Raw genomic sequence first — 12230 nt, forward strand, 5'->3', positions numbered from 1 at the left:
CATGGAGCAAGCTTATTTTCTCCTGCTCCAGAGGGTAGCAGCTGAAGCAATATTCAATTTACAAGAAAGGAGATTCTGACTAACATCAGGAAGAACAGTAAGAGCTGTTTGACAGTGGAACAGACTCCCATGAGAGGTGGTGGACTCTCCTTTCTTGGAGGTTCTTAAGCAGAGGTTGGCTGGCCATCTGTCATGTTTGATCTGGCTGAGATTCCTGCATTAATTTACACTGGCTTTCTTTACAGCAGCATCTTGTACATAGGATTGCTTCTTATGTTTTGTGTTCTTTCTTCTTTGATACTGCTTTCTAAGAGCAGCTTTCTAAAAATGCTTAACCCAGAGGCTGGATTGTGCCTAAATAATATCTTAAGACATGTCAGCAAAATGATTTTGCCACAAAATTAGATTCTCCTACGAAGGTTCTAGTTTTATGAAAAGGGGAAAGACTTATATAATTATAGTAAAGATTAAATAATTACATGACTTCTTGCATTTCCTCTGTAGAAAGAACTTTCTTTCCAGTATCTTGGGGCATAGAATCAAGCATTGTGTTCAATTTCTTTACTGCCTAATAAAAATAAACAATTGAATATAAAGCACATTAGAACAAGAAATATTTGCAATGCATTCAGGGCCGTCTTAAGCACCCCTGGCGCCGTGGTGCGCAGGATCTCTCCGGCGCCCTCCCGCCCCGTTTCTCAGCGCGGTGGGCGGGTGGGCGCTGCGCGGCGGGCGGGCAGGCAGGCACAGCGCGATCTCTCCGGCGCCCTCCCACCTCGTTTCCCAGTGCGGTGGGCGGGTGGGCGCAGCGCGGCGGGCCGGCAGATCGGCCGGCCAGCGGGCGGGCGCAGCTCGCGGCGCCCTCCTGGCGGGCCGGTGCCATGGTGCCCTACGCCACCCAGCCTGGCCGTAGGGCCGGCCCTGAATGCATATCTTTAATTGTCCATTAAAACAATGTAACTTAAGAATCTCAATCTTAATGACTGCAGATCTTAAACGTTTATTATGTAATATATAAATCTGAGTCTAAGGGTACAACACAGGGTTATGAGTTTAGTGGAATAAGAGAAATTCTCCACTGCTAAAGTCTGGATAAACTATCTACCCATAAATCTGCTGAAGAACATGTCAATCAGGCCTTTGTTGGACTGTACACAATGCAGCATCACTAAAAATACAAAAGCACTTTTCAAAAGTCAACCCTAGTGGGTGGTAAGACAGACATGTGCTGATAGAGAAGTCAAAGAATACAGAAGGGGCTGAACAACAGAAATTACATAAGAGAGTGAAAAAAGGAAATGTTCTTGAAAGTGCTTGAGAAAAAAATGGATGTTAATTTATTTAAATTATAAAAATGGGATAGTGCTAGCAGAAAAACATTTTCCAAAAATATATACAAGAAATGCATCAAAATAGACACGTTAAAACAAATGGACACAGAGATCAGAGAAGTAGGCATATGTGCATTATTTCTATACTGTATTTTTAAAAACTGAATAAAAACTTTTTAAAAATACTCCAGGTAACAGTGGATAATCATTGTTCAGAAGAAATAAATTTCTTACCTCCTGCTGAATATAAATGTTAATTCTTTTATCGGTAGCAAGTATGCATGTTCGCAAAACAAAATTTTCTAGTACTTGTATTTTACCTAAACAAATATTGCAATATATCATTTACATAAGTCTCCACAAAGCCATATGATTATATTTCAAAAATGCTGGCAATTAGTGTGAATAAAGCCTTTCATTTAGAAAGCAAGCTTTATCAATATTGCTTGTCTGAAGTGACACAAAACAAACAGAAATTTAACATCCAAGCATTCTAAATTCCAGCCATCTTTAATTTATGCAACCTGAAAGGAACAAGGAACAAAAAAGCTCATTTGCTAGAGCTTTTGGCTGCATCTCTGTATAAAGTTAGGCTGCTTAAATCTTAAATCAATGGGATTTAAGAAGACTGTATAGAGGATTGCAGCCTCTTTCTCCATAATGATTCAACAGTTGTCCTTTTCATTTCTACAGAAAGTCACAAACTTAGCATCTTTCAAAGCTTGTAGATTATCTGAAACTTCATAAACCAATATGGTTGCTATGTGTCTTACTTTACAGAAGACAGCCTTCTATTTGAAGGGCTGTCTAATCCAGTAGGGGCAGTAGGTTTCTTGAAGAGGCCCATCAACACACATCTGGACAGCAAACTAAGCAGGCACACAGTTTACCTGATCACAGTATTCCCCATTATAGTGAAATGTACTGGATTTCTATTTGAATTACTGTAAAAATACCTAAGGCTATGTACATCCTTCTATTTACTATTTATCCAGTGCACCCCCACCACTGTTTGGGGAAGTGGTATATACACAAAATTAGTCACAATCCATCTCTATTCTGTATCTATATTTACTTCTTATGAAATGTTGCATTTCGTACATTTCCATCCAAATCAGATTCATCCAAATTGGAAAAAGAATGACTTGGCAGCATTTTAAGCCAGTTGTGTGTACACAGCCTAAATGTGCATCCATCCATTTCTCTTTCTCCCTCTCTGCACATAAATTAGTATATGTAAAGTTTATGTAAGTCTATTTCCTCTCCCTGCCACTTTTTGGGGTGCATTTTCTCTTTTTGCAATGTGTACGCATCTAGGCTATTTGACTGTAATATATAGAATACACTCATTACTGATTAATCAAAACACCTATAGGACCAACAGTATATGCAACTAGAAATATAGTAATTAGTTTCAGGCATACCTTTACTGCTGGTATCATGTACTATCTACAATTTAAATAAACAACATATTAAAATCACTCTGCACAATCAGGACTAATTTATTTGTAGAAATTGATTGTATCCAATGGTGACTTTGTGCTATTAAAAAGCAATTCCATTTATCCAAGGCAGAACCTGAATTTTGCTAAACCCTGCATCAAATACCCCATATTTTTCTAGAGGTGTAGCATTTCAGGAAGCAGCTTTTTGGGAAACAGACAGGCTGCAGTGAATAGGAAGGATCAGCAAAAATTGGGTGCCCCATCTTGCATTGGCACAAAACCACTGAATTCTGCTATCAATGAGAAATCTTTAGAATTGTTTTGTGTTTCTGTTTAGGCAGACCCCAGAAAAATACACATATAATAACTATATTTTCACAAAATTATGCTGAAAAAGAAGAGGAAATGGACAAGAAGAGAAGATACAACCTAATGTGATTGCTTATATGTGCATAACTATAGTTTACATTTGAAATAAACCAATAAAATTTCTGAACATGATATCCTTTATCTGCATATGGGATAAACAACAAAAATCTAATTAGCTTTTTAATAGTTGGATTTCTTGTTTTCTTAAAGTTTAAATATTTAATTATGACCAATGAGTTAAAATAATGTACATATAAAAAAAGCTCTTTTCCAAATATATAATAAGTATATCTTATAAATATTTAATAAATACATGTCAGTTTAGGGAACAATGCAAGAGGTGCATATTTACCATAAGGACATCAAAGAAGTCTTCAAACAGAGTGGCAAATTTGTCATTCTTTTCATTTACTGTATTTTGGATAATTTCTTTAGCCTTTTCATACCAATTTACCATGTAGAGAAAACATAAAAGTTTTGTATAAGGTTATTATTATTTATATAATTTACGAGGCTGCTTTCCAATTAAAAACCAAGGGTAACAAGCCTCCGTTTGGCCCTAGGTCATGGTCAACTTTGCCTCATGTCAATGGTGGGTGTGGTCACCACACAGTTTCTTGCACACACGCTTGCACAGAGAGACATAGAGAGAGAGAGAACACACATAGGCACATAACTGCTCCCCACTCATGCAGATCAGCCTGGGGACGGGGCTCATTCCCTCTCCATTCAAATGAATGTAACAATTATTGGGGAGAAGGAGATCTGCATCATTATGATTAAGTGTTACATATACAAGGGGCCAATATCAGTGAATATCAGTTTTAAATCACTGTTCAGCACTCAAATCAAATGGACATCCACTATGTTGCTATTACTTTATCTCTAATTACTCCTAGGAAATATTTTTGAATTTCCTATACTTATCTTTTGAACAAGACCATACTCTATCATTGCTGGAAACCCAATTTCCCCTAATATGGTTATATTTCTGCCTTCTTTCTGAAGAGTATTCAATATAGTGGAAACATTATTGACTTCTTCATTGTCAAGTCCCTGAAATTGAAAAACAAAAATTATACAAAAAAATTACTTAACAGGATAAAAACAATGGGTTGAATCCAGACTTGTTATCCACAAAGGAAGGTCTCCTTCCATCCAAAAAGAAAAGATCCAGGAATTTGGGGGTGGCAGAAATGTTGCTGATTCCCTCCTTGCCCTACACCAGCACCACCTCCACAACTATTTTGGAGGACCCAACCCCTTGAAGTCACATATTTAAGGAAACATATTTTTTTTAAATGAATAAACTGCTTGTCTCCACAACAAAGAAATTTGAATTTTACATCATACTTTTTAATGATAAAATTGAAGTCATCTTACACAAATGTAAATCACACACACAAAAAATTTGTACTCCTAAAAATTTAAAAAACAGCCATTATAACTGCATAAATAAATATGAAAACAGCCAACAGAATAAAAGGATAATGGTGCTTTTACTGTAAAATGCATGCTATAATTAAACAATCTTAATAGTCCAGTTAAAAGTGAGCAGAGAGGGCAAGGCAACAGAACTCTAAAGTCCTCTCTCCTGTTCCCACCAAACACATGTCTGTTGGCAAAAGGACGATGGAGAAGAACTTAGAACAGGGTCCCCAAACTAAGGCCCGGGTGCTGGATGCGGCCAAATTGCCTTCTCAATCTGGCCCCCGGTCAGTCTGGGAATCAGCATGTTTTTACATGAGTAGAATGTGTCCTTTTATTTAAAATGCATCTCTGGGTTATTTGTGGGGCCTGCCTGGTGTTTTTACATGAGTAGAATGTGTCCTTTTATTTAAAATGCATCTCTGGGTTATTTGTGGGGCATAGGAATTCGTTCATAATTTTTTTCAAAATATAGACCGGCCCCCCACAAGGTCTGAGGGACAGTGGACCGGCCCCCTGCTGAAAAAGTTTGCTGACCCCTGACTTAGAAAATGTCAAGTAGGTTCATATGTGATTTTGTGCTGAGAGATTAACAGAAATATGGAGTCTGTAAACTCACAACAGACCATTTTCATCTCAGGGACACAGGTGGCGCTGTGGTGTAAACCACAGAGCCTAGGGCTTGCCGATCGGAAGGTTGGCAGTTTGAATCCTCGCGACTGAGTCAGCGCCCGTTGTTCGGTCCCAGCTCCTGCCAACCTAGCAGTTCAAAAGTACGTCAAAGTGCAAGTAGATAAATAGGTACTGCTCCGGCGGGAAGGTAAACAGTGTTTCCATGCACTACTCTGGTTTTGCCAGAAGCGGCTTAGTCATGCTGGCCACATGACCTGGAAAAACTGTCTGCGGACAGTAAAGTGAGATGAGTGCCACAACCCCAGAGTTGTCTGCAACTGGACTGTCAGGGGTCCTTTACCTTTACCTTTTTATGGAGTCTGTAAACTCACAACAGACCATTTTTCTCTCAAAGAGGCAGAATTCTATCAACAATACTTCATAATACTATCAGGCCCATGGTTCTCCTATAATTCAAACTGCCCTAAACAGTATTTTATAAAACATTCCACCATGTACTGAAGTAACACAAAGACAAAAATCCATTACCTGGCATATAAGTTTGTCTAATTTATTGAGAAACTGTTTGCTGCATTTGTGAGAAACACCACCAGAAAAATCAGTTTCCAAGAACTTTTCCAATGCTTGGAAGTCATTTTTTCTTGTAGCATCATCTATACATTTTTCCAGCTACCAGAATGGGGGAAAAACACAAATAGTACTACTTAATACTACAGTTACATTGAGCACAGTGACAAATCTTATGCAAATATGTATTTTAAATCAATCTTTAAATTAGGACTAAAACGCTTTTCTAGCTTTTAAAAAAATAAAAGAGAGGTATAGTGCTAAAATATTAGAAAGATGTTAATGTTAACAGCAATGACCGGAAAGGGGAGAACATTCCATTGTGCAAGCAGAAATCTTTGCACTGAAGGGGTGCTCAAGCAGTACTACACTGGACACAACTCCAACTCAAAGTTCCCATGCTCACAAGGGCTTCTCCATTCAAGTCAATGGAAAAGACAGGCAATGAGGCCCCTTTCTCTGAAATCAAAGGAGGGGAATACCATGTAGAAGCTCTATGTCATTTGTACACGTTCCTTAGGAACTAGGAATCAATTACCTGTTCCTGAATCAAAGATACTTGGAAGATAGTGGTTTGGGTAACCATGTGTGTATTCAATTACACTGCAGTTTTATTATTTTATGCACATTCAAAGCAAGGGGGGAAGGGTGAGCTAAATATCAGATAAATCAATTTTCTACAACTCTTTAGGTTCTAGATTGAACAAAAAATCATTCTTGGGAAGGCCTGTACAGACTATTAAAAACAAATAAATACATACCTTATGCCCATTAAACTATTACAGTATTTGGTAATGTAAAAGGCTATGCTATGCTATTAAAACAAAAACAACTCAGAAGAGATACAGAGCAGCACATACCTGTCCTTCCCGTCTCCTAACAGGCATTTTGACAGTTTAATATACTTAACCTGAGGCAAAAAATAATAATGAGAAAATGCACATTTTAATATAAATATACACAACTGTGAAAAGTTACATTTTGTCAATAATATTAAAAGCACAATAAAAATGTACAAGTAAACCAATTGTTTAAATGATGTGATCTTTAAGATTCTCTGTGGCAATCAAAACACAAAAATCTGTTTCGAAATCTGACTCTGCATCTACTTTACATGAGTATTGATTCATTTTATGTAGTAGTACACATGCAAACATTGCAAGTTATGCAACACAATTTTCACCTTTTAATATTTGAACTTGTGTATCTGCCTACTATAAGTGTCCTTGAGAAGCTACAACTGATGAAGAATGCCTGCTTGCTAATGGCAAAAACAGATAACCATTAATATACAAGGACTTCTCTAACAGTTTCTCATACATTTCAATGTGTTAAAGAATCCCTACACAGTTCAGGCCCAGCTTACCTTAGGGATTTGAACACTTCCATTATTTAAGATCAGCACCCATCAAATTTGGTAGATAGATGCTGCAGGCCCTTTTCAGTAATGCTACAACTTCTTAGCAAGGTCAGCCAAAGTCTCAGTGTGTAGTTACTTAAAAACTCTGTGACTAACCTTATGCTACATATTAAAGAGCAGTTCCACATTCAACAAACTAGTCATGTTTACTAGGGCATGTGCCACCATTGTGTTTAGACCCCCATTTTCCAAGAAAATTTGATTATCAGCTGAAGCTCAGTATGAGCTGCTGTCACAGCCTTAGCCTAGCTATCCAGTAGGCACACATCCAGAAGCACTCCCAAGAAGTGAAACTGATGATTTAGTGGTACATCTTCACCATCCCACTGGAATTAGGACTGCCATGGTTTATTATAATATTGTTAGCCTGATTTCAAATTAAAAATAGTGCATTCACTTAAGTCCCATTGATTTCACACTAAGCACACCTGACAGAGCAATTCAAATCTCCTTTGCACCAGGCCTTTTTTTGGGGGGAGGGAGGAGGAGTTGGATTGGGCAAAAGTATCCTTTCACCTAGCCTGCTGGCTGGTGGACTCAATCTGCAGTTACACCAGCACAGGGTTCCCAAACTAAGGCCCGGGGGCCGGATGCGGCCCAATCGCCTTCTAAATCCGGCCTGCGTACGGTCCGGGAATCAGCATGTTTTTACATGAGTAGAATGTGTCCTTTTATTTAAAATGCATCTCTGGGTTATTTGTGGGGCCTGCCTGGTGTTTTTACATGAGTAGAATGTGTCCTTTTGTTTAAAATGCATCTCTGGGTTATTTGTGGGGCTTAGGAATTCGTTCATATTTTTTTTCAAAATATAGTCCGGCCCCCCATAAGGTCTGAGGGACAGAAAAAGTTTGCTGACACCTGCACCAGCATCACTGCACTGCCATAGGGGGTCCTCCTTCCACCTATTACCGGTATGAGGCTCAATTGCAGTGCCAGCACCAAGCTGCAGATGCAATGTCACTGCCCCTTCCTTCTGCCTGACACGCATAGCAAGGCTGCTGATGCAGAAGGGGCCCTGTTGTTGTTGTTTAGTCGTGTCCGACTCTTTGTGACCCCATGGACCAGAGCACACCAGGCACTCCTGTCTTGCACTGCCTCCCACAGTTTGGTCAGACTCATGTTGGTGGCTTCAAGAACACTGTCCAACCATCCCGTCCTCTGTCGTGCCCTCCATCTTTCCCAACACCAGCGTCTTTTCCAGGGAGTCTTCTCTTCTCATGAGGTGGCCAAAGTATTGGAGTCTCAGCTTCACAATCTGTCCTTCCAGTGAGCACTCAGGGCTGATTTCCTTCAGAATGGATAAGTTTGATCTTCTTGCAGTCCATGGGACTCTCAAGAGTCTCCTCCAGCACCATAATTCAAAAGCATCAATTCTTCGGCGATCAGCCTTCTTTATGGTCCAGCTCCCACTTCCATACATCACTACTGGGAAAACCATAGCTTTAACTATACGGACCTTTGTCAGCAAGGTGATGTCTCTGCTTTTTAAGATGCTGTTTAAGTTTGTCATTGCTTTTCTCCCAAGAAGCAGGCGTCTTTTAATTTCTTGACTGCTGTCACCATCTGCAGTGATCACGGAGCCCAAGAAAGTAAAATCTCTCACTGCCTCCATTTCTTGGCCCTATCGCTCCATAAAAACCTGACAGACTAGGAAGCTGGTTAGGATTAGATCATTAGATTCATTAGCCAATGTACGTTATTTTGAACTTTTAGAGTGACAATCCTTCCTTTTCTCTTGCACAGGCAATAAAAATGTACGCAAACTGTAACCTCCCTCAGTTGCATCCCAAACCATGTTTGTTTATGTTTTGAATGAACAATGAACAAATTGCCCTGGAGTTTACACGTTTATTTATTTTCATTCTGGGATAACTCTGTTCCTACAGGAGAAAACATTATATTGATGGTCTTCTTTTCTGGGGCTGACAAAATTTGAAATTGTCCTTATCTGTACCTTTTATGATGTTTCAGTGTACAGAAACTAGTAAGTGATAATGCTTAGCCCTGTGTAGTGAAACACTTCATATTCTGATTGCTTCAGAAGGTCAGCGTGCTTTTAAAGGCACAGGAACAAGCCAGGTATGACTAGGCAAGATCCAGCAATCTAAGCCCTTTGAATGCTTTTTATTTCTTTGGCAGTTGCCTAGCAGCAGTAATTATCAAAGCAACTACAACCATGTTACAGCAGTATGAAAAAGTTGTTGTATGCTGCGTAATTGCTAGTAAGGATTTGGGGTAACAAGGGTAAGTTTTACAGTAGATAAACTGGGGTTGACACCTGCCTGGATAAATGCAGTTTAAGCTAAAACTCTCAATAGGAGCAGTTTCTTGTCTCCATGAAGTTCAAGTGGACCAAAATACTCAAGGAAGACTTGTAAAAAGAATGACTTATTTTAAACTGTTTGTATAACCTCCCTTAGGCAAATGTTACCCCATAGCTGTCAAGTTCTCCCCTTTTTTAAGGGAAATTCCCTTATGCTGAATAGGCTTCCTCGAGAGAAAAGGGAAAACTTGACAGCTGTGTGTCACACCCACTTTCCCCTCCTTCCCTTGCAGGGTGGAATTTCCCCGTCGATTTCATGGAGCGATCCAATTTAAGTTACCTTTTCACTCCTGGTGAGTCCAACGGGCTTAAAGCCCTACGATTTCGATTACTGGGTTTTTAAAACATTTGCAAACGGGAGTCCGTTTCATGTTTCTATCCCCAATGGGGAAACTGGTGGGTAAAATAAGCCAAGGGGCACAGGAGTTAAAAAGAAAATAGCGAGGCGAGCGAAGCAAATACAAAATTTCCACGAAAATTAGCTAGATTTCTCTCAGAAGGAAAAGGAAACCAACAATCTAGCAAAATCGCTCCCAAGAAATCCGAAGTGGAAACGGGGGGAGGGGTATATTAAAACACAAGGTTTGCATCCGTCGTTAGCCACGCGTGATGCAGGCGCGCTGAAACCAAGAGACGTGACTGACTTAGGCCCGTTCATTTCCGTGGGCCTGCTCTACTCAGCGGCTCTACCTGGTTACCTGGCCAGCGCTCTCAGGCGAGGAAAGGGCGGCTTAGGCGCTTCCCTCACACGACGCCCGAAGGAAGCCGCCAAGGCTCGCCGCCGTCCCGCCATCCAATCACCTTTCCGGAGCAATACGCCCGCCTCGAGGAACCCTGGCAGCCAATCGTTTTAAGCCGTCCTGAGGTGGAAGGCGGGGCCAGTCAGAGACGGGCCGGAGAGGGGGAGGGGCGAGGAAATCCTCTCTCCCAAGTCCAAGGCCCCTCCCCACGCAGTCACGCTCGCTTCCTTCTCCTCCTCTTCCGCCTCTCCGCGCGCCTGTTCCTTCCAGCCAATCAGCGGGTGACGAGCGTGACTGATAACGGTCCTTGTCAACCGCTGTTTCTCGCCCCGCCCCTGCTCGTTCCAGAGGTTTCCGTGGTCGTCGATCGCAACTGTCAGTTAAACCTCTGTTAATTACTTGCGCAAATGTCGAGCGCTCAATTTACTGTACAGTATTTCTATCCCCCCCCCCCCCCCGCGAAAGCAGAAACTGCCACTACCATCTTCCTGGTCTTTTTGAGTTTTCCCTTCTCCACAGTATCCCCTCAAGTGCTTTTCAATTCACCTCAGTATTTTCATAACGCCCTCACTTCACTGGACTTCATGATAAATGGCGCTAGTTAACTTTTATTGTTATTGGTAGTAATGGTACCAGTCACAGTAAATAAATACGGCTTCCATTTTTTAAGGTGTGAGGGGAGAATTCACCAAAAGGCTTTCAAGTTCTTAAATCTTTCCCAAATTATAGCGCTGTTGTGTTTAAAACAAAAATGTGTACAGCTGAGAGCACGTGGCTCGCTGAAACGCTGCTTCATTCACTGCACATTCTAAAAACGTGGAAAAATAAGCGCTGAGGTAAAGATTGTCCCCACAGATTAAAAAAAAGGCAAAACGTCCGGGAACAACAACCCCAGTGCCGTTTTATTCAAATCAGTATGTGATGCCACTTCAAGCACTGTTCTACTAGTACTAACATTTTTAAAAAGCGAATAGGAAATACAGTGCTAAACGTTGTGAGGAAAATTTACAAGCACCACCAGATGTCACTGTAACATAAGAAAATATGGGCAACCTATACACTGCAGCTTTTAAGTACATTTGAGGAACATTTCACCCCTCAAAGAATCCTGGGAGGTTTAGTTTTTTTAAGGGTTGCTGGGAATTGCAATTCTGAGAGGGGTAAACTACAGTACCCAGGATTCTTTGAGGGGGGGATGTGATTTGCATGTGCTTTAAAGCTATATGGGTTAAGTCCCTTGCAAGATTGTGCAGGAAAAGAAAAGCAGTTTGCATCGGTAGCTGTGCAAGGGGCCAAAAGGCTTTCAGTTAAATTCATTGCATGAATTAAAATTGCAGTCCTAACCCCTCCTCCCCAGCCCAGCCCCCTCTTATTCAAGAGGGGCTTTGTGACATGGCAACTGGAGCCTGTGAACAACAACAAGCAACACATCAGTTAATATACTGACAATATTTTTATAACACTACTGTATACTGTTTCAAAATTCATAAACAGAAGACATATAATATGTGCATGGAGTCACAAATTAATAAGAATCAAATAAATGTTCCATGAACAGGAATGGTGGTGTAGCAGGGGCCCAAAGGGCCCCAATTAAGTTAATAATGTAATTCCCTATAAATCCTGGAATATGCTTATAATAGTGAATTATGGAAACCTGTTGCTTTAAAGAAACTGATGATTCAGCAAGAAGCCGTCCCTACTGGGATAGAAGGTCAGCTAATACGTAAATCACAAAGAAGCAATTCATAAGCTAGAACACAAATTGTTATATAGTACACGTAACACAGGTTCCCAACACGCATACTATCTCACAATGTAACATCTTATTGAGAATCAGAGGCCTAGCTAGCAATCCTTGGCCTAGTTAGCAATGCTTATTGCACATGCGTATTAGATTAGGTAATAACATACGTATTAAATATGAAATGAGATGATGAATATTAAAATATTAAATGATGTAATGCTTTATGT

At 40.3% G+C, this 12230-nt stretch overlaps 1 protein-coding gene across 8 annotated transcripts in view; it reads right to left on the bottom strand.

Annotated features, from left to right (window-relative positions):
• The window catches only part of SYCP2 (synaptonemal complex protein 2), a 52857-nt gene extending 42516 nt beyond the window's left edge, over window positions 1-10341 (bottom strand). For 4 of the 8 annotated variants that reach the window (XR_015951190.1, XM_088674698.1, XM_060277328.2 and 1 more), the window contains exons 1-8: window positions 10215-10341; window positions 6634-6683; window positions 5735-5875; window positions 4071-4201; window positions 3498-3600; window positions 2756-2780; window positions 1566-1651; window positions 480-568 (exon numbers count right to left, since the gene is read on the bottom strand). Coding sequence is in view for 5 of the 8 variants with exons in the window: in XM_088674698.1 (XP_088530824.1) it covers window positions 480-568; window positions 1566-1651; window positions 2756-2780; window positions 3498-3600; window positions 4071-4201; window positions 5735-5875; window positions 6634-6660 (602 nt within the window). In the remaining 3 variants the exon portion in view is untranslated. Of the gene's footprint in view, window positions 1-479; window positions 569-1565; window positions 1685-2755; window positions 2781-3497; window positions 3601-4070; window positions 4202-5734; window positions 5876-6633; window positions 6684-9796; window positions 9919-10214 lie in introns of those variants that run through there. The other 4 variants (XM_060277325.2, XM_060277329.2, XM_088674700.1 and 1 more) reach the window with 4 other exon arrangements.
• Between the last annotated feature and the right edge of the window lie 1889 nt (window positions 10342-12230).

The sequence above is a fragment of the Zootoca vivipara genome, chromosome 7 (assembly GCF_965207765.1).
Source record: "Zootoca vivipara chromosome 7, rZooViv2.hap1.1, whole genome shotgun sequence".
Classification (NCBI taxonomy): Eukaryota; Metazoa; Chordata; class Lepidosauria; order Squamata; family Lacertidae; genus Zootoca; species Zootoca vivipara.